Source organism: Salarias fasciatus, chromosome 23, assembly GCF_902148845.1.
Source record: "Salarias fasciatus chromosome 23, fSalaFa1.1, whole genome shotgun sequence".
Lineage (NCBI taxonomy): Eukaryota > Metazoa > Chordata > Actinopteri > Blenniiformes > Blenniidae > Salarias > Salarias fasciatus.
This window is the reverse complement of record NC_043766.1, coordinates 8,248,646-8,267,955: the sequence shown is the minus strand read 5'-3', so window position 1 is coordinate 8,267,955 and position 19,310 is coordinate 8,248,646. Positions and strand designations below refer to the sequence as shown.

Sequence of the window (19,310 nt, the reverse complement as noted above, 5' to 3'; positions counted from 1 at the left end):
AAGCATATTTTAAAAAAAGGAGGATAAAAGTTGCTTTATACTTTTTTTTAGATAAAGTGTTTGCACTCTGCTGAGTTGATTTGTTTTAGCAATCCAACCAAGTAAATCAAGACCCCATATTCACTTTGTTTACCCAATTTCTGTCTTCCGTCTCATTTTGTTTCCATTCGGTCTTTCCTTCTCTACCCCCCTCCGTCTCCCTCCCTCCCTCTCGCTCCGTCTCTCTCTTTTCCTCCAGCACCCCCCACCCCCCCCCCCGTTCCACTTATTTGACTGTCAGTTGCCAAGTTGTGAAAGAACAACTATATTAGTTCAGGGGGCCACAGAGGCTAACAGCACAGCGTAGTCACCTGCATCGCCATCCTAACAAGCGGCATGACCTGCCAATAAAAAAGGCTTTTACCCTGATCATCTTCAGACAAGACTTTAACACAACCTGCTCTTTCTCCCGCTGAATGCCCAAAGTGCTCGCAAATGCGATTCAGGTTGTGTTAACTCACTTGAAAATGAAAAACTACAGGAGAGGTGGTGGCAATTTTTGTTTTTCTTTGCAACTACATCAGCAGCTGGTGGAAGCGGAAGGTTAGATGGTGAAATGCAGAGCCGGACAGAGGTTAAATAAAACATCTTCACCGCAGGCTCTGTGGGATAATAAAGAGAGTTGATTCAATTAATATAATCTGTTGACAAATACAATGTTTTGCTTTCTCCATGCGTTCTCATAGCTTGCACATACTGTCTGCCTTTTTTTTTTTTTAGATGTGTTGAAATAGAAAAAAAAAATCTTTGAGAGAAAAAGTAATAGGAAAAGGAAATGTTGTTGAGGACAGTTGAGTCTATCATTGCTCAGAGCTCTGTAAACTTGTACTTCTTGACAGCCTTTCATCCCTCATCAAAGCAACAAGTAGATGAGCAGACTTTGCGCATGTCAAACCTCCCAACCCCCGTTGTCTCCTTAAAGCTGCTGCTCCTCTGGGAAGAGTGACCTTAAATCTTCTCTTTTAACAAGTTTCCTGTTCTTCCTTCCGGCCCATTGCGATCCCATGGGGATGGACCTATGGGATCATTCTAGTATTTGGAATGGCTGCATCTTCAAGCTCAGTCTACGAGCATCGGGGGATGCAAGAAGGACACTGCAAAAATCTGATATCTGTCAAACTAGTGATCACCTGCAGTGAAATTACAAAGCATGCCAAACATTATAGGAAAATTATGACTGTTTCAATACCAGCAAATAAATATGAACATCAAAATACTTTCACACTCAGCACATCAACAGTTATCACACCAACACTCACAGTCAAAACTGCTGCAAGTTTCACTTATGGAACCTGTGACGACTTGGAGTCACAGTTTGAAGGATTTGCGGAGGGACAAATGTATTAATTCAGGAAATCTAGTCTGCAAGGTGGGGGATTGTCTTCATCAAGTGTTATCTATATACACACACACACATATATATATATATATATATATATATATATATATATATATATATATATATATATATATATATATATATATAGTTTTTTTTGGGTCTGAAAAGCCACATATAATGTCTTTAACACAGATCCAAAAAGTGACTTTTTTCCTTTTTGTATTGGTAGTACTGAGAAAAAAAAAAATAACAGGAGGGCCGATTTACAGTATTTATGAAAAAGAGAGTGATGCCTAGCGTGACGGTCAATAATTTATGAATGAAAAGAGGCCTTTGTGAACCTCGCCCACCCGCTCCCTCCCTGTAAGTATCCCCCAAACTCCTGCTGCAACCCAGTCCTACTGATCAAACAGATATTGTTACCACTAAAATAGCAACTTAAAATAACACACACGCGCCCTACACACACAGACAGTCATCAGACTTCCCTGAAGAGAAACACTCCTGGATGGGATTGGGGAGGGCTGCTTAAGGAAGGAAGGAAGGAAGCAAGAAAGAAAGAAAGAAAGAAAGAAAGAAAGAAAGAAAGAAAGAAAGAAAGAGAAACTGACAGACAAAGCTGAAATAATTGAACACTAAGAAAAAGTCAGCACAGTAGAGATGGGAAACACGTCGGTTGACGACAATACTGTATGTCCATTTGTGCATGTGTGTGTGCGTGCTGGAGTGGCTGTGTGTCATCTATCACCGGACAAATGCTGGACTGTGGGGGGTGTTGTTGGAAACAGGGGCGTGGGTGGGTGGTTGGTGGTGGTGGCGTGTGTGTGTGTGTGTGTGTGTGTGTGTGTGTGTGTGTGTGTGTGTGTGTGTGCGAGGGGTGGGGACGGCGGGGGTATGTTGTCGGCCAGAATGGTGCTGCTCCTCAAATGAAATAATATATCTTTGAAAGCCTACGCCCCGCGCCAGGCCCTGGGCCCATATATCAAGCCCAAGAGCGTCTGGTGGATCCGCTCCAGGCCCATTAACCTTCCACCTGTTCCCCCCTTACACCCCCCCATCCAACCCCGCCAACCTACCGGTCCTCTCTTCACCCTCCCCTGTTGTCCTTCACAGTGCCCCCTCTCCTCCTCCCCCTCTTGCCCTTGGTCGTTGCCTCTCGCAGTCCCTTGTTCATCTTCCCATTCACCCCCCCAATATATTATTTCCCTCATTCTGTCCTTCTCAGGGTGTCCTTCATTATGTCCCTCTCATATTCTACATTCTCATTCTCACACTGTCTTTCATTTCTTTTTCTGGTCTTCATCATCTTTGGGTGCATCTCTGTCACTGTCTCCAACTTCAACTGTGAATTTGTCCTCTTTTTCTCAGGGTGTCAGAGCCACTGAATAATTTCAGTCTGCCATTCTTGTTATCTTTGCATTCAGTCTGATGCCACATCTTGCCACCATTAAGAAACTGGTTATTTTGTCTCTTCTTTTGTTGCCGTTTGATTTCCTGCTTTCTAAACTTCATCCTTCTCAGCCCCTTTTATCCTCACGTTTCAAGAAAGGCCAGCATTCAATAGAGCATAAGTGGATGCTGGGGGGGGGGGGGGGAGAACCACAATCTGCAGAATAATTCAAATGCAATGGACCAGGGACACAGTTACAAATCTCTGCCAACCGCGTGCAAACACCAACCCCATCACGCCTGCAGTTTGTCACGATCGGGGTGTCGAGAGGGGAGGTTGTTGCAGAGAGGGACCGTTGACCTCTGTGACAAGACAGACATTGCAGCCTGAGGCAGCCTGAGGCTCTGAATCTGAGCGTCTGCGTGTGTGTGTGTGTGTGTGTGGTATAGATATACCACACTTCCCAGGGTTCACAGATCACGCCTAAAACGGCTTATTAATTTCCACTCAGTTATGGGGTGTGAAGAAAAAAAGAGAAGGTGCAATCACCGGTCAACACAGAGCTGGGGCAATTCACCCCCACCCGTTTTTAACACACACACACACACACACACACACACACACACACACACACACACACACACACACACACACACACACATGCCCATGCACCTTGAAAATTAAACTGCTTCTGGATAGGTCATGGGAAAAAAAAGTGTTCAGATGAGCTCTCTCTCTCTCTCTCTCTCTCTCTCTGTCTCATTCTCTCTCTTTCCGTGTGTGTGTGTGTGTGTGTGTGTGTGTGTGTGTGTGTGCGCGCGTGTGTGTTAACAAAGACTGTAAAAAAAGAGCCTCCAGTCTGAACGGGGCGGGTGGGTGGTGTAAGTATAATTTCACCAAAGTAAATTCATGTAATATTTATGGATGTAGATGGAGGGCAGGTGATGGGGGGTGGGGAGGGCGAGGGGGTGGGGCGGTGGGGGTGGGGGGTGATTATGCAGCAGGGTAGAGTAGGGTGCATCAGAGGACCTTACATTATTCACTCAGGTAAATCTATAAGTGGAGAATATTCAGGTGTGAGATGTGAACATGGCCCCCCGCCCGCCCCTTCCTGCCCCACCTTGGGGATCTGTCATGCCAGATGATTGACTGACATACAGCCGCTTAAAAGAGTCAAATAAGTCGGTCGAGAGACGAGTGAGCACTGTAAATAATTCCACTGCTTGAAATGCTTGTCTTGAGTTTTTTTTTTTTTTTTTTTTTTGCGTGTGTGTGTGTGTGTGTGTGTGTGTGTGTGTGTGTGTGTGTGTGTGGTTGTTGTGGACTCCTGCAAGTTTTGTGACTGTTTAAGACATTTTAAAATTTGAGTTGGATGATAACGATCGACCAAACCGAAGTGAGCTGCAAAAAAATGGGCCTGTCTGCAAAATGTCAGACTGCAACAAGGGTCTTCTCTGAAAATTAGAAAAGACTGATGCAAGATTTTAGAAATTTAAATAGATATGAATTAGATATCTGAGGGCTCATCACTCTGGGAAGACTTCCTGTCTGCACTGTGGTTTCGCAAAGCTGCAGTGTGTCTCCTAAAGAGTGTCCAATGATTTACAGCAATGACAGAAAAACTTAACATCTCCTAATAAATTGCAAACAGACTCAAGGAGGTCTGGGCTGCTACAAAAGGCCTTGGTGTCACCTTCAATATAGATTTCAATTCAGTCAAGTCTTCAAGAAAATATTCTACTCGTACGACATCAAGTCATTAACAGATTGTCAGTATCTGTAAAACTTTGGGAAACTAGATGTGATATGGTCATCAAGGAAATAAAACCAAACTTATGGTTCAATGAATCCTGGATGAAATAGAACCAGCAGCTCCCCTCATTGAATATGAATGGAAGATAGCATGTATTTTTACATCTCATTTTCTCTTTTTCACAATTGTTCGTCAATAATTGACAATTTAATATGACTTTTTTCCCTTGCAACGGTCCCACTTCTCTCTTACTGATCTCTGTGAATTTCAAAAAAGTTTCTTATTGAAGCATACAATATTAATGTTATCGATATGTTACCACTAAGAAGAGAATTACTTGCATCTAAAAAACTGTATCTCTTTAAAATCCGGATTGTAAGTATCTTAAAATTAATCGGAAAAAAAGATCTTCAGTATGACATTCAGTCAGTGTATTAAATAATATTCTTTATTTGGATCCTCTGAACAAAGTAACCAGACCCTCCAAATTATCAATGTGCTTTAGCTCTGTAGTCCCTGATGTTGACATCGGAGAGCAAATGTGACAAAAGTGATCTGGGAAATGACCTGCAACAGAGGTCACTCTCCTCTTCTCCACTCTCCTCTCTCTTCTTTGTTATTCCCTCTTCCTCCCTTCCTTCCCTCTGCCCCACTCTCCTCACATTCCTCCTCTACTCATCTCTCCTCTCATCTCCCCTCTTTGTTTCACCTCTGTTCTCCTCGCCTGTCCTTTCCTCTCCCCCGCCATCTGTTTATCCAATATGGCCGTCCCATCTCAGCTGGGAGCTTTCCCAAGGAACAAGACTTCTAATACAGTTCCTCCTCAACATAATGGCCCTCAGTTCTGCTTTTGCCATTCCTGCTACATGCAGAGTGGAGCAGAAGAGAAAAAAATTAAAGGAAACAGACATAAATGCACAAAAAAAAAAAAAAAAAATCTGGATCTCTACCAACCAACTGTCCCAGGATGGCAGCAATAAACAGTGAATCCATATTTTGAAACGTCATGGTTATTTTACTCTGTACTTCATTATTTATCAAGTAGATGAAGTAAAATGTATGTATAAAGTTACATAAGACTGGGATTGAGCAGTGGCTTCACGTCTGTTGTATGTTGGTACACTAACTTTTAATTTTTTTGCAAATGCAGCTAAATGTCAAAAGCCTTTCTTCAGATTTATTTTTAAACATTTTATCTGGGTTATTTCCAGACATTAAGCTCACACCTGTGTCATTAGCGGTCCTTCTTGAAACCTTTACATTTCACAAAGAAGGTCCCAATGGCACAAACGTTACAGACCCACCGAGCCCATCGAATATTTAGTACAGCAATGTTTCAACATTGGTTCGATTAACTGTTCTTAACTGATCCTATCATTTCTGTTTTTTTCAACTAATTTTAGAGGATTTTAGGTCTGCTGCACCTGATTCACACCTTTCCTTTATTTCCTTCCTTCTTACACTGTTATCGCCATGTTTATATTGTAACTATTTGTTTAAATGTGTTTGTTCCCTCTTTGTTTTATTGTTTCATTGCATATTGCCTCTTTATATGGTCGACTGACCTCCCCCTTGTCTAAATATACCTCGATTTGAGTCAAATACACTTGAACATTGCCATTTGCAGGACGACATAAAAATCCAATGAGAAAAAAAATAAATAAAACAAAACAAGCTTTTCTTTTTTGATTTCTTTTTTTTGTGTGTGTTAGGAAAAAGGGCTCAGTTAATTCACTCAATTATTGATGAAAAAAACATTTTATATTGGTTGCAGATGTGGTAAGATATAAGCATATGTAACATCAGTCGTGCAAATCAGTTATGGAGAAAATAATGGAATTAAGTTAAGATCAATGTCACATTTCTGTGCTGTTTTGTTGGATTTTAAAGGGCAAAATGGGATTCAATGATAATTGCTATCTAAGGATACAGCACATAATACAGAATTTAAAAAAAAATCTCAAAAATATACAACAGTGAAAAAGAACATCACAGTAATTGACAATATATGACAATAACAATGCACTGCAGGATCTTTAATGCACTGCTTTTAATCACTTCAGAGTCTTGTTTGCTTGTGTTTTTCTGTTATGACTTGACAGCAAACATAAAAATGCTTGTTGTCCCACCACGAGCAACACAACCTTTTTTTTTTTATTATTATTATTAAAGGCTGTACAGAGGGAAGAGGGTGCGGTGGCTTTGGTGAAAAGGGAGTACAGTTTGGAAGGTAAGATGTAAACATATGAATCATCAATAGTCTGGAGTGCCCTGCTGATTTCTCCTTTCCATTGTGTTGGTGGTGGGAGTGAAGGTAGCCATCCCTGCGCTGGAACAATGGTGGACCCGGGCAGCGCTGGCTGGACACAGGGTGACTCACCAACAAAATTGCAGGCAGATATGCACATTGTACAAATGCACTTAGGAGTATTACTTTGGAGAACATTCAGGACTTTTCATATTCTGCACAATTTAAAAAAAAAAAGAAAAGAAAAAGAAATTTCAAAACAGCCTAAAGATGGCTGTAATCATTTTTATTCATGAAGGATTAGAGTATAGTGTTATATTTGTTTCTGTTATTAACAAATGTATATTTTATTATTATCTAAACTCTGAGATATTTCTTATCTATTTATTTATTTATTGTGTAGTACTATTGTTTTAACTGATCTTTTTCTGGTTTAATGTAGGGAACACACAACAAAGGGAAACAGGAGATTGTGTTATATGACATGCCTGTTGTGTCATGTTTCCCGTCTACTGCCGCTTCTATTTTTGGTTTAATAAGACAATTTTCAAGTTTAAGACACTGTCTCAAACAAATGTGATGAAATGTTAAGGTACTTTTTTTATTGCTCCTTTTTAAATTATTTAACAAAATAAATCCATTGCTCACAGGTGATTTAAAGGGTGACCAATGATTGAAAATCTGCAAAATCTAGTAAAACCAAAACAACAAACAAATAATGGACACGCTGAAGGCTAAATATTCTGAACTGTTCAAGGACGTTAAATGTCTAAATCATATTTTTGGTGGATTTGTTGATTAACAACCACAAAAACAATCTGACTTGCTGTTGGCAATGGAGCAAGCGAAGGGGGGTCAGAGCAGGACAGGGAAGGACGAGGGAGGGGAAGGATGGCAGGGTACCAGCCCAGTGATAGCAAATGTCACAGAGAGACAAATGCATTTGTTTCCCTTGATCTGAACTCTCTCGCAAACAGGGACACTATTATCAAATGATGCATAAACAAAGCAATGCATCGATTATCACTGAGATGCATGTTTCTACATTATATAAACTGCTGCTCATATTTTCACACTTGCACTCGAAATTTTAACCGAAATAAGAGAGAGCTGCTCAACAAATTGCATTTTTTTGAACGTCCATAAGTCACAGTGAATCAAACACACACGTACGCGTTCACACATGCACCTGTCTTCAAACTCACATCAAATTTTATAATAGACCCTCAAGTGGTCATATGCCTCTGAGCCGCGCCAAAACTTTCTCTCATCAAGCCACATTTTCACTGATTTCAAAACCAGGACACCAGAGCCGCCTGACTTTCATTGTCGACGTGTTAAACCAATCATAACTGAGACCGACTGGTGGCAGGAGCCCACCCCAACTTCTGCGATCCAAGGTGTTAGAAATAAATGTTCCTCGCGTCATGCCTCATTCCCTGGGGGAAGAGGGGGTGAAATAGAGGCAGTGTGCCACACTGGAAAAGAATAGGAGGCTGGTCTTTAGAAGGTTCTCTTAATGGCTAAATATTTATGAGTCCCGTGACCGAGGCCAACTTATGGAAACTAAATCTTTAAACACTTTTTGGCAGACTCCTTGCACACACCCTTCCAGCTTGGCTCTATTACCAGAGAAATTCTTTTGTTCTTACGGAGCTAATAATAGTGAGGGGGCACTGCGTTATGTGTGAGTGGTGTCTGTGTCTTAATGTGGCTATGTTTGTGTGCGAGAGATGAAAGTGTATTTATAACTTCCTACGGCAACACACTACTCCTGTGACAAACTTTTAATTCTACCCGGCTTCCTGTCTTTCTGGTCCCAGGCTTGACCTCACATCTGATAGTCAGACCTGTATTGCCAGGAGAAGTCAGAGGCTGGATGGTTTCAAAGGCATCATGTTTTGAATTGTATCAGCGGTCAGTCGGTAAAACATTGAAACACATCATTTGGAAGATAGCTATTGGGAGTAATGCATTATAAAGTTGTGTGGTAATACCACTACTTTAACACGCAGCAAACAGATTGCTATCATTTTGAGATTAATGACACAGCAAAAATGACTGAACACATGAACTAGTTGACAGGATTGTCTCTCTGCTCTGCTCTCAGACAATGTTAGTCTGCATTATCAGTCGCTGTGGCGTATTCACAGCATCTAACTTAACATTACCTTCCCTTTCTAAGAGCTGTCTGCTGCTGACAACATGTCAGTAGTTTATTTTAGTCTTTTTGTTGCTCGTTCTTCTCATTCAATCATTAATACTTTTCTGTCAAGAAAAGGTGTTATGGCAAATTTTTGACATCATTCCTGAAAATTGTAACCCGCTTGGAGGAGGGAGTGCAATAGAGGCTTTTTATCAGAATATAGGAATGCTGAACGGGAAGTGACTGATTGATTGAACACATCTAAATAACATGTGTGCACCACAGTTTAACATCCAAATGAATTCAGTCCAATTTATTGAGTGAATCGGGTGTTGAACTGATGAACATATTGCTGACAGATCAGTGCAACTATGTGCACACTTTAAAAAAACAGCCTTAATAGGAGATAACTTATAAGGAAGAAATGTGACTTGCATCGTCAGTGAACTACTCTTCCAAAGACTTTCCGGGAATCAATAACTAGTAACGTGTCAACCTCAGTGCTGGAAATGTCACATGTTTATGGAGTCACATCAAAAGAAGTGTCAAAATACATATATTTCCCTTTATAAGTTGCTATTAACCAGTACATAATGAAACACCTAAATGCTGGCACAGTCAAACATCTACACATACATACAGGGTAAACATACTGGGCCATAAATGAATGAATTAAAAGTGGTCAGTTTTACTGAAAACAGCAAAAACATTTATACAGCAGCAAATTTCAGGCTATATTTCAAAACCCCCAAATGCCCAAAAAGTAGATCAATATCTGTATTTGACAAATGAGAGAGCTCTTCAGTCATCTCCAACACTAATTTCTGCCCAGCAGTCATCCCGGTAGTTACAAGCAAACACAGACGAGAGGCCTGTGGAGTGTGTGGGAAAATCTGTCAGAGGCACAGCTCGCACATTATTTGTCAATCCCCTTGTGCTGTAGATGACTCTTTAAAAATAGGGGAAGTGGTTTAGGTTTAATTATCTTCCTCACTTGAATGAAACACAGTCCCACCCCCTAAAAACCAATGAAGCCTATGCGAGAGAACCACGCGATGGTTTTTCAGCCAGAGGAAGAGGATTCTCCTGCATTAAGCACAGGTCATTTTCCACCTTTGTAACAAGCACTCTGCTCAATTAATATTAAACCCCTGTAATATGGGTAGTCATTAGGCAAACATAATGACAGCTCATTCAGCAGCAAATCAGGCAGTGACAAACATAAGTGGGTGAGATAATTGAATTAGGATGAGGGTGTGAGAAATAGAGAGGCTTCACAATGGAGCAAAAAAAAAAAAAGATCATTTGAATTTAATGGGCAAACCACACAATAATTAGCTGAGGCCACACCCTAGCCTTTGTGTGTGTGCTCGTGTGTGTGGTATGCATGTGGGGTGAATGCAAATAAAAATCTCAAAAATGTCAATAGTGGGGACGCGGCGCATGCTAAATGTCAACATGTGTTTTTTCAAGGACTCTTATCCACGCTGTAATTGGCTCTGTTCTTAATATTACATTTATTTGATCTGTTATTTTCTCTTTTGAAAAATAAAATAATATTATATATTTGGAGGAGATTTTTCAACAGGCCTGGGCCCATGAATATGCAGCTGAGCCTTTGGCAATGTCGTGTGAAACAAACGGGGAAAAAAAGGAATCAGACAAGAGGGAAAGAAAAAAAAAAACAGGTGAAGCACAGACTAATCAAATGCTTTTCATGCAGTACCCAACATTAACCTTCATTCAGCGCAAATAACGATGGGAGCACACAAACACACACCAGAAACTCCCTTCTGGGCTCGGCGTTGAACAGGAGTGGGAATTATGACATTTTACAATGAGGTAAAGGTGGACTAGTGGTCATCTGGGACTGCCTGTGATAAATAATTTATTGTGTCGTTGAGAGACTTGTTGGAATATATATATATAGTTGTGGCAAAAATATGAAAAGCAATACCCCCTCCCAAAAAAAAAAAAAAACCCTGAAGGATTAGAAGATCTAAAAGTTACATTTACAAAAGCAAACGATTATCTATTGCTGTGACTCAGTCTCCTGTATGAAGTCCAAATGTTCCACATCATGACACAGCGTGTGCCCACGTGGATGTCAGGAATATTTCACACAGATGACACTCAGCTCACATGAAGCCCTCAGACTAGAGCCGTGTTATCATGAAATGTGCCTGAAGCTTATTGTCGAAGTTTGCAAAAACCCATAGCAAAGATGTGTCATCCACAGAATAAACACAACTGGCTGCTGGATTTTGATCACGCAGCAGAAGAGACAACAATGTCAGCAACAAGTGGACCCTTGCATGCCCCTCAATGCCCTCGTGCATCTACTAGAGGTCTATTCAATGTAGAGGATGCGATACATGTTCATGGAGTGTGTAAACTATTGTCAATAGTGGGTGATAATCTGGTGAAAGATTTAGCGCTGAAATAAACAGCAGAATATCTTATTAATGATTTGTGGTGGTGTTGAAAACTATGCTGTCGAAACTGATGGGAACAATGGGGGAGGGAAGAAACTGCGAATATAACGAATTATACAGTATATGCATGAAAACAAAAACAACCCAAACAAGATCATGCATTCCTACCTTGAGTTCACGGAAGAAAATGCTGCTGCGTGCCCACTCCACAATGGAGAAGAGTGTTTGGTCGGCCATCTTGCACATCAGACCAAAGGTATTGAGCTTCTCGTGTTTCCCCCGGCTGGCCTGCTCTTGTTGTAGATAGGCCAAGATCTTGGCCTGCACCTGCGGCTCGTCCGGCTCACACTTGAGCAGCTCTACGATCAAGTGAGGGAAGCTGGGCGGGGAGCCTGATTGATAAGCATCAACGTAGGCATACCCCATGATGGACTCTGGTGAACTGGTGTATGGGTCTGGGTATTCAGACTTGATGGTGCGTGTGCCCTGGAAGTGTCCATAGGCGGCCTGGTAGCCCTGCAGGCTGCCAGCATGTGGTGGCATCGCCATGCTGACTGGTGAGGTGACAAATGGGCTGCGGTCGTAGTCTGTGGGGGGCAGGGCGGTGGCGTGATGGTGGTGATGGTGGTGGTGGTGGCTGGTGTGGTGGCCAGGGTGGTGGCTAAGGGGAAGACCCTTGGAGGCTGCAGAGTGGATGTTTTGGATGGCTGAGGAGATAGTGAGGTCGGTGGGCACAGCCTGCATCACCTGGCTCATGGCCTCGATCTTCAGGCCGTTAGCTCGGATCAGCGCTTTCTTTTGCTGCTTGAGAGCCCGGTCACGTTTGTACATCGGGCCAAACTTGTTGCGACCACCACGCATGCGATCTGCACGCACAGCTGAAGGGTGGACAGGAGGACAGACAAGAAGAGAGACAAGAAAGAGCCTCATATTAGTTACACAGTAAACAAAACAGGATGCTGTCTGTTTTTCATAAGAATATTGTAAAACACAATGCTGCCATTTTCAAACATTTGCTGCTAAATCAAACGTTTTAAACAGTGACGATTCCGCAGACAAAGAGTTTGACACACCAATGAGAAATTGGCAGTTGACTTGGCAGACTGGTTGAGGAAAAACCACTTCAGTCTCATACCTTTATATATTTGTATTGTACATGCATACTTGAAGAGATGCACGGTGTCATGAAGTTGAAGTCCTAATTTGTGACTTGCATGTGGGGCAAAGGTTTTCCTGATTACACTTGACATGCTACCTGTTGACTCTAAAACTCCACAGATCCAACAGATATCAGTGTTACTCATTGACCAGAGACTGAAACTGCGACAAATCACTTTGGCAAATGATCAAGAATGACGGCAGCTGGCTATATCTGTCATTCACTCAGAAACGAAACACCGTGAATGTTAGATATTAGTAAAAAGTTAGCAAAAAAAATTCCATTTTTGTTTTAAAGTGTAACTTATAAAAATACTATCAGACTATACAGTTTCTGAAATCTTTAAAATGTCACTATCAATTAGTTGGAACTTTATCTTTTGAAAAAATCCAAAGGCATAAAAGGCTGACAGTAAATAAATTGGGGTTCTTTTTTATGATGAAACAAACATACCCACGATGCCCTTTGCCTCCCCCCCATCAGTGCAGGATCCTGTGGTGAGGATCACAACGAGTCTGTGCTGCGGGTATTTCTAATGAACAAACTGGGCACACAGTGGACTGCTACGAGGGCCATGTGTGATCTGGCCGACTGCTGCCATGGGGAAGCTGCTCTGCTGTCTCTCAGTTGGGGGGCACTGGTGTTAATTATTCATACTTAATTACCTCTTACTCTGACGAACCTCACAGAGCCCAGCATGCAACCAGCTAACGGACGTCTGGGACTGCAAGCAGCAGAAAAACGCTCCCTAATAACAATATTACAGAATGTTATAGACTTATGCTTTATTGTGTTTGCTATGGTCTTCCTTTGAAAAAAGCCACATATCTGAATGAAATATGTTGAAAAAAATAAAAAAAGAAAGCACATAGATGTGACCTGTTCATAGATACTGAACAGTCAGACGACAAAGCGTGTCAGCCTGGGTCCACTCCAACTGGTGATGTCTTGACGGATGAATCAAAGAACAGAGGAAGAAAATTGAAGAGGGGGTGTGTGGAGGGCGTGGTGGGGGGTGGACTGAAGTCTGGGGGTAAAGCTGGGCAGACATCCATCCAAAGTCACACACACACACACACACACACACACACACACACACCAAGCTGCCTTGGGAATGATTTTAATGACCTCCGTCACAAAAGTGTCTGTCACTGATCTGAGCAAGAGGAGCACACACACACGTGCACATGCACGCACATGCTCCAAGCACACAAACACGTATGCACACACATATAGAGTCGAACACAACAAGACTCACACCCGAGCACTGACCTTCTCCAAGTCACAGAAAACATACACAGTCATCATATGGTCAACATGGAGAAGACGACAAACACAGAGACGGGAGCCAGCCAGATACTTTGGGGAATTCTTTACTTCTTAAATGGTGTGTAATTCATGCACACACACACACACACACACACACACACACACACACACACACACACACACACACACACATGCACACAATCAGTTCTTAGCTTGCTTGAGGTCAACTTCCATGCAGTACCCATTTCACCCAGGCTCGGGGATTATCATGACCTTTAAAATTTGATCATATGTTAAAAGCAAAAAAAGAAGAAATCAAGAGCCCTGTCAAATGTATCCATTATACATTATTGTAGGGAGACTTTAACTATTAATGATTCTCCACAACAGCGTAATTAATGTGCTGAGAAACTAATAGTTGGCCCTACTGGGGAAAAAAATTAAGCTCTGACTGCCTCTCTTGCCTGCCTAAGACCCAGGGAACCACATCACATCATGAATACAGGGATTCAGGGGGGCAGGGTTGCAGATTGCATGCACACACACATGTACGCGCACACACACACACACACAGATTCTTTGTCTCTAATTAAACAAGGTGATTTGCATTCTTGTAACACAGATTATTATCGAAGGGGGAGGGGAAGAGGGGAATGAGGGACAGTGCATGCCTGTGTATTAGGAGAGAAGAAGAATGTGTGTGTGTGTGTGTGTGTGTGTGTGTGTGTGTGTGTGTGTGTGTGTGTGTGTGTGTGTGTGTGTGTGTGTGTTTGAATAAGGTGGAGAAGCTATGAGGGGTTTGATACTGCACAGTCAAGGGATTATGATCATGTCACTTTAAGAGGTTAAAATAAGTCAAACTGCAATCACAAATCACACTTCAACGAAGTTTATCACATCAAAAAACAATTTTCCATGTGACTGAAGCCAAACAGTGTTTGAACTTATTTTTCATAACAGGTTGCAGTGTGTTTTGTTCAAATATACCTGTGTGTCCAATACATTATAAACTATATAGGTAACAAGATGATCGCTTATATGGAAACTAAAGCTTCATCTACAAGAAACGTAAGACAAAAGGAGGAATGTTCTTGACAGACAGAGGTTGTTTGGACAGCATTTAAAGCAGTAAAATTCCACCCTCAAAATTGAAATTTAAAAATTACATTGACAGAAACTGTAAACTATATAAAAGAATTGTGAGCTGAGTGAATTGCTAAATCAGGGAGAATATCACAAGAGAAGTGATTTCTTTTTTTTTTTTAAATTATCTTCAAATTTATGAGTAGAAACTTTGGTTCATGTGCAACGAGTCGGATTTGATGTGATATTGTGGGTTCGGAGTGTGGCTTTCGGGCTAAAGCCAGGCTAAGAGGCTGATGCTGCCTTACACTCCGAGTTACCCTCTCTTAATGCGTGACAGCAGAGTCACACAAATGCACGAACTGGGCGCACATCATCCATAAATTCCCAAACAGACCCAGACTTCAACATCCCCAACGTGAACAAACACAAACAGGCACACACATACACACACACACACACACACACACACACACACACACACACACACACACACACACACACACACACACACACACACACACACACACACACACACACACAGACGTAGACACACTAACACCTCACAACCACAGCCCTCAGTGCTTATATCCTCTGATTTATGGTTGTTTAATATACAGGAATATTAAGCGTGCGTAGGTGAAGATCCCTGTCGGCTGCCGGCATATTAATGGGTCCCGCGGAGCCTTGCTGACACCCTGTTTGTCATGTCGGGGCCCCGGCCCCTGCTCTGGATGCGCCCTATCCCATGCACACACATGAATACCTATGATACCTATGCATAAGTAATGGGACAGCTCCCTGGCTTCTACCGTAGGTACTCGGAGGCTGATGGAAGACAAATCAGAGTGGAAAAGATGGAGACAGAGAGGAAATTTAAAAGCAGAGGGAGAGGGATGCAGTGAGGAATATACAAACACTCAGTTACTCCTGCTAATTTAAGCTGAATGGCTCTTTGGTGGTTTTGAATTGGTACCAATTAATAAATAATCAATTAAGTGACTGAATGAAAATCAAAAGCTGTCGGAAAATGTGATAAATAAGGATTAATTTAGGACTTGTCCTTGTGTGCCTTGATGTGAAGTTCAAATAAATTTTGTTTTTGCTCATTTATGTGGAAAAATGGGCAATTAATTTATCATTTTTTTTATTTGTTTTTGTCAACAAGACAGGGCAGACTGCTGCTGTTAGACACAACAGATGTTATCTGGGACTCAGCATATGAACTGTTAAGCAATCAGCCTTTTATCAGTGGAATACAGAATCTGCCTCTTATGCTTTGTGTCTGAACAAATGGTGACATTGTCCCAATTTTTCAGGAGCCACACGGCATTAACAAAATTGTTCCATATCATTTCAGAGCATTATGCGGCTTCTGTTTCCCTGAATGGCGACGAGTGCAAGTGAAGAATTTTCAGACTCGTGGTATCGCTACCGATGTGGACTGTTATAGACAACACACTTGTGAAGAAAATATTAGGCAGTTCAGTGAAGCATATGATGCAAGGCACATACTAGCGAGCAGGAAAGAAAATCATGCCAGTGGGAGCTGTTCAGATGCGGCACGCTTCAACAGTTTTAGTGAATGACGTTGTAATGGAACAAATCCTTGTTTTTTTTTTCTCTTTTTCTCAATGAGTCAGTGCTGGTTGCATACCAAGCAGCGAGCTGGTTTAAAGGACGATAGCATGTATGTGTAAAAGGTGAAGTGAGTGTATGGCTGCCAGTTTGCATGTGTGTTGTTTTTTTTCTAATGTGTGTAATGTGTTATAACACAACGAACCAACTGACCCTGAAAAGTAATTGGAAATGATAAATCAAAACAACAACACCAACGTTAAGTTGAATAAAATGTGTGTGTGTGTGTGTGTGTGTGTGTGTGTGTGTGTGTGTGTGTGTGTGTGTGTGTGTGTGTGTGTGTGTGTGTGTGTGTTCAATTTCCAAACAAAACAATTAAGTCTCTTAATTTTCAGCGGACAATACATGCTTCAGATTATAGATTAAATTAATATCCAGATTAACCTGAAAGTATGTTTTTAGGATAAAATTTGGTCTGGCATTCACTTTCAAAGACGTAACAGATTTTTAATTTTACACACTGATCATTATTTGGGGAATCATAATCTCGCCTGCTGTGTCAAAAGCACACAGATGAGCACATGTGCTGCCAGAGGTTTAAACCTTGTTGCGGTTAGTCAGGCCTTGCAGGTTTACAGTTTATATTTTGTCATTCAGCCAAGATAACATTCCGACATCATCTTATTTACCATTTCGCCTGACTCCTCCAGCGTCCCTCAGTTTTAGCATTACCACGCACACTTAAACGTACAAGAAATGTAAAAGTTTTACTCACATTGACTCACTTGTTTAAGAAAGTATTAAGAAGCTGAACATTGCTTAAAAGGCAACAATGTGGAAACTTGGTTTGAGTCATCTTACAAATGTTCCCCGCATTCGGTTTCCACTTGATACCTTAAAATCATGTTGCTGCACACTGCTGTGCAATGAAATGAAAACGACGCGCATGAGTGAAAAAGCCTCCTTTTCGCTGTTACTGTTCTACACATTTATGTTTGATAAAATGACAGCCTCTTGCCCGTGGCCTTCTGAACATTTTTTTGGGGTTGAATATTTCTGATGAATATATGTATGTGTTTACCAGTGAGAGCCTGTATGTGTGAGCGCAGTGTGTGTGCACGGTTAGGTTTGTCAACCTCCCTATATGGGAGGTCTTTACTGGTTGTGGCAGGAGTCGCCCACCGGAGCTTCTGGCCCCTGACAGACTGCTGCAGGGCCTGTCTTGCCCCCAAGCTGAAAGTTACCACCAGCAAAACAAATCAAACGCTAACCCCTCCCCGCCCGTGTCAGCTGGAAAATGACAGGCCGGGACATTTTGCCCAGCGGCCTTTCACAATTAACAGCAATTAATTACACAGCACATGGCAGGTAAAGGGAGAAGCCTCCGGAAAGATTTTAGTTAGGCTGTCTTTGTTATACTTTCATATCACAGAGGTCTTTTTTTTCCCTCCGACTCATAAACTTTTCTCAATTCACTGAAATCTTGTCAGACACCCTTTGATTTTGAGCTTAGTTCAAATTTACTTTAAATGATCCGGGTTGTCACAATGCGAGCCTGAAACCATAGGTGTACTATAACATCGGATTTTCCTTTTCAAAAGAAAAACATTTATTAAACTGTAAACTGCACCTAAGATATCCTCAATTTGACCTTAATCTAAAAAGTAAGTGTAAGGTCCCTTTATTCGTTCCAAAACGAGGCACTCTAAATTAAAACTTGTCAAGTAACGTGTGGAAAAACCTGTTATTTTAAATATTATCTTTGAGCAGCGGAGGACTGTTTCTCGTCTGCTGTCCTGTCACTTCTGAATAGCCGTATTTGAATAAGCTCCTGAGCTGTGTTCAAATTAAACAAAGAGACCTCGGAACCACCAGCCAAAAGTATCATCATTACCATTCTCACCCTGCCGCCAAGTCTAATATTTTATCTATTACTTTGTCTGGCAAGTGTGAGTGCACAGCAGCTACCAGATAGCTCCTAACTCCCCCTGACCCCATCTCAAATACTAATAAGCAGCGTTGGACCTCAGCGCACAGGTTGCTATTACTAGTTTCACTTTACAAGGTTTTGGTGTACATTTTTGACAAAAGATATATTCACTCTTAAATGCTTAAATAAATATAATAATCTACTGTTATACAGATATTCATGCTGTTAGGGCAGGTGTTAACCTTTACCGAACAACGATATTTCAATTTTAGCGGAAACCGTCCAACCGTGCAAATTGACCATATTTGCACTATGCGTTTCCAGAAGAAAGTTGGTGTCCTGTGATTAACTCGGCGCAGCTCTGAATTCATGGAAAAAGACAGGCCCTGTCGTTTCACTGAAACTTTACTGGAGATTTTTAAAACACCTCTGTGGACGTCCAGAAGCAGTCAACCACTAATTTTGGCCTCTCCATGCTCTAATTTTTTCCTCTACAACTTTCAGAAACTGTAATTGCAAGCAGGCATCATATCTTGAAAATAATATAAGATGCTGTGTAGAGAAGGCAGTAACGGTGCCTGCATCTGTTTTTCCTGAATGTGTGCATTTTAAGTTTTAGACTACATTGTAGTGAGTGGTGTTTACTCTTTCGACCCCAGAGGAGAGAAAAACTAGTCATGGAATTCATCACAAAAAAATTCAATTGTGTACTAAAAAAAAGAAAAGATATATCATTATTCCTCAGTGAAATATATATTTGCAAAAAAATTCTCCTGAAACTGAGCTTGGAGGTTGTTCATTGCTGTCAGGAGCACAGACCCTGTTTAGTTAAAGAAAGCAGTGGATGGGTTTACTAAACTTATAAAAACAACCACAATAAAACGGACATTCATTACAATATGACTACATAAAAGATATATGAGCAGATTATTGATACGCTG

At 41.3% G+C, this 19,310-nt stretch overlaps 1 protein-coding gene across 1 annotated transcript in view; it reads right to left on the bottom strand.

Annotated features, from left to right (window-relative positions):
- The window catches only part of nr5a2 (nuclear receptor subfamily 5, group A, member 2), a 72,854-nt gene that overhangs the window by 45,403 nt on the left and 8,141 nt on the right, over nucleotides 1–19,310 (bottom strand). Inside the window, exon 4 of the mRNA XM_030083466.1 lies at nucleotides 11,519–12,228. Coding sequence (XP_029939326.1) covers nucleotides 11,519–12,228 — 710 coding nt within the window. The remainder of the gene's footprint in view (nucleotides 1–11,518; nucleotides 12,229–19,310) is intronic.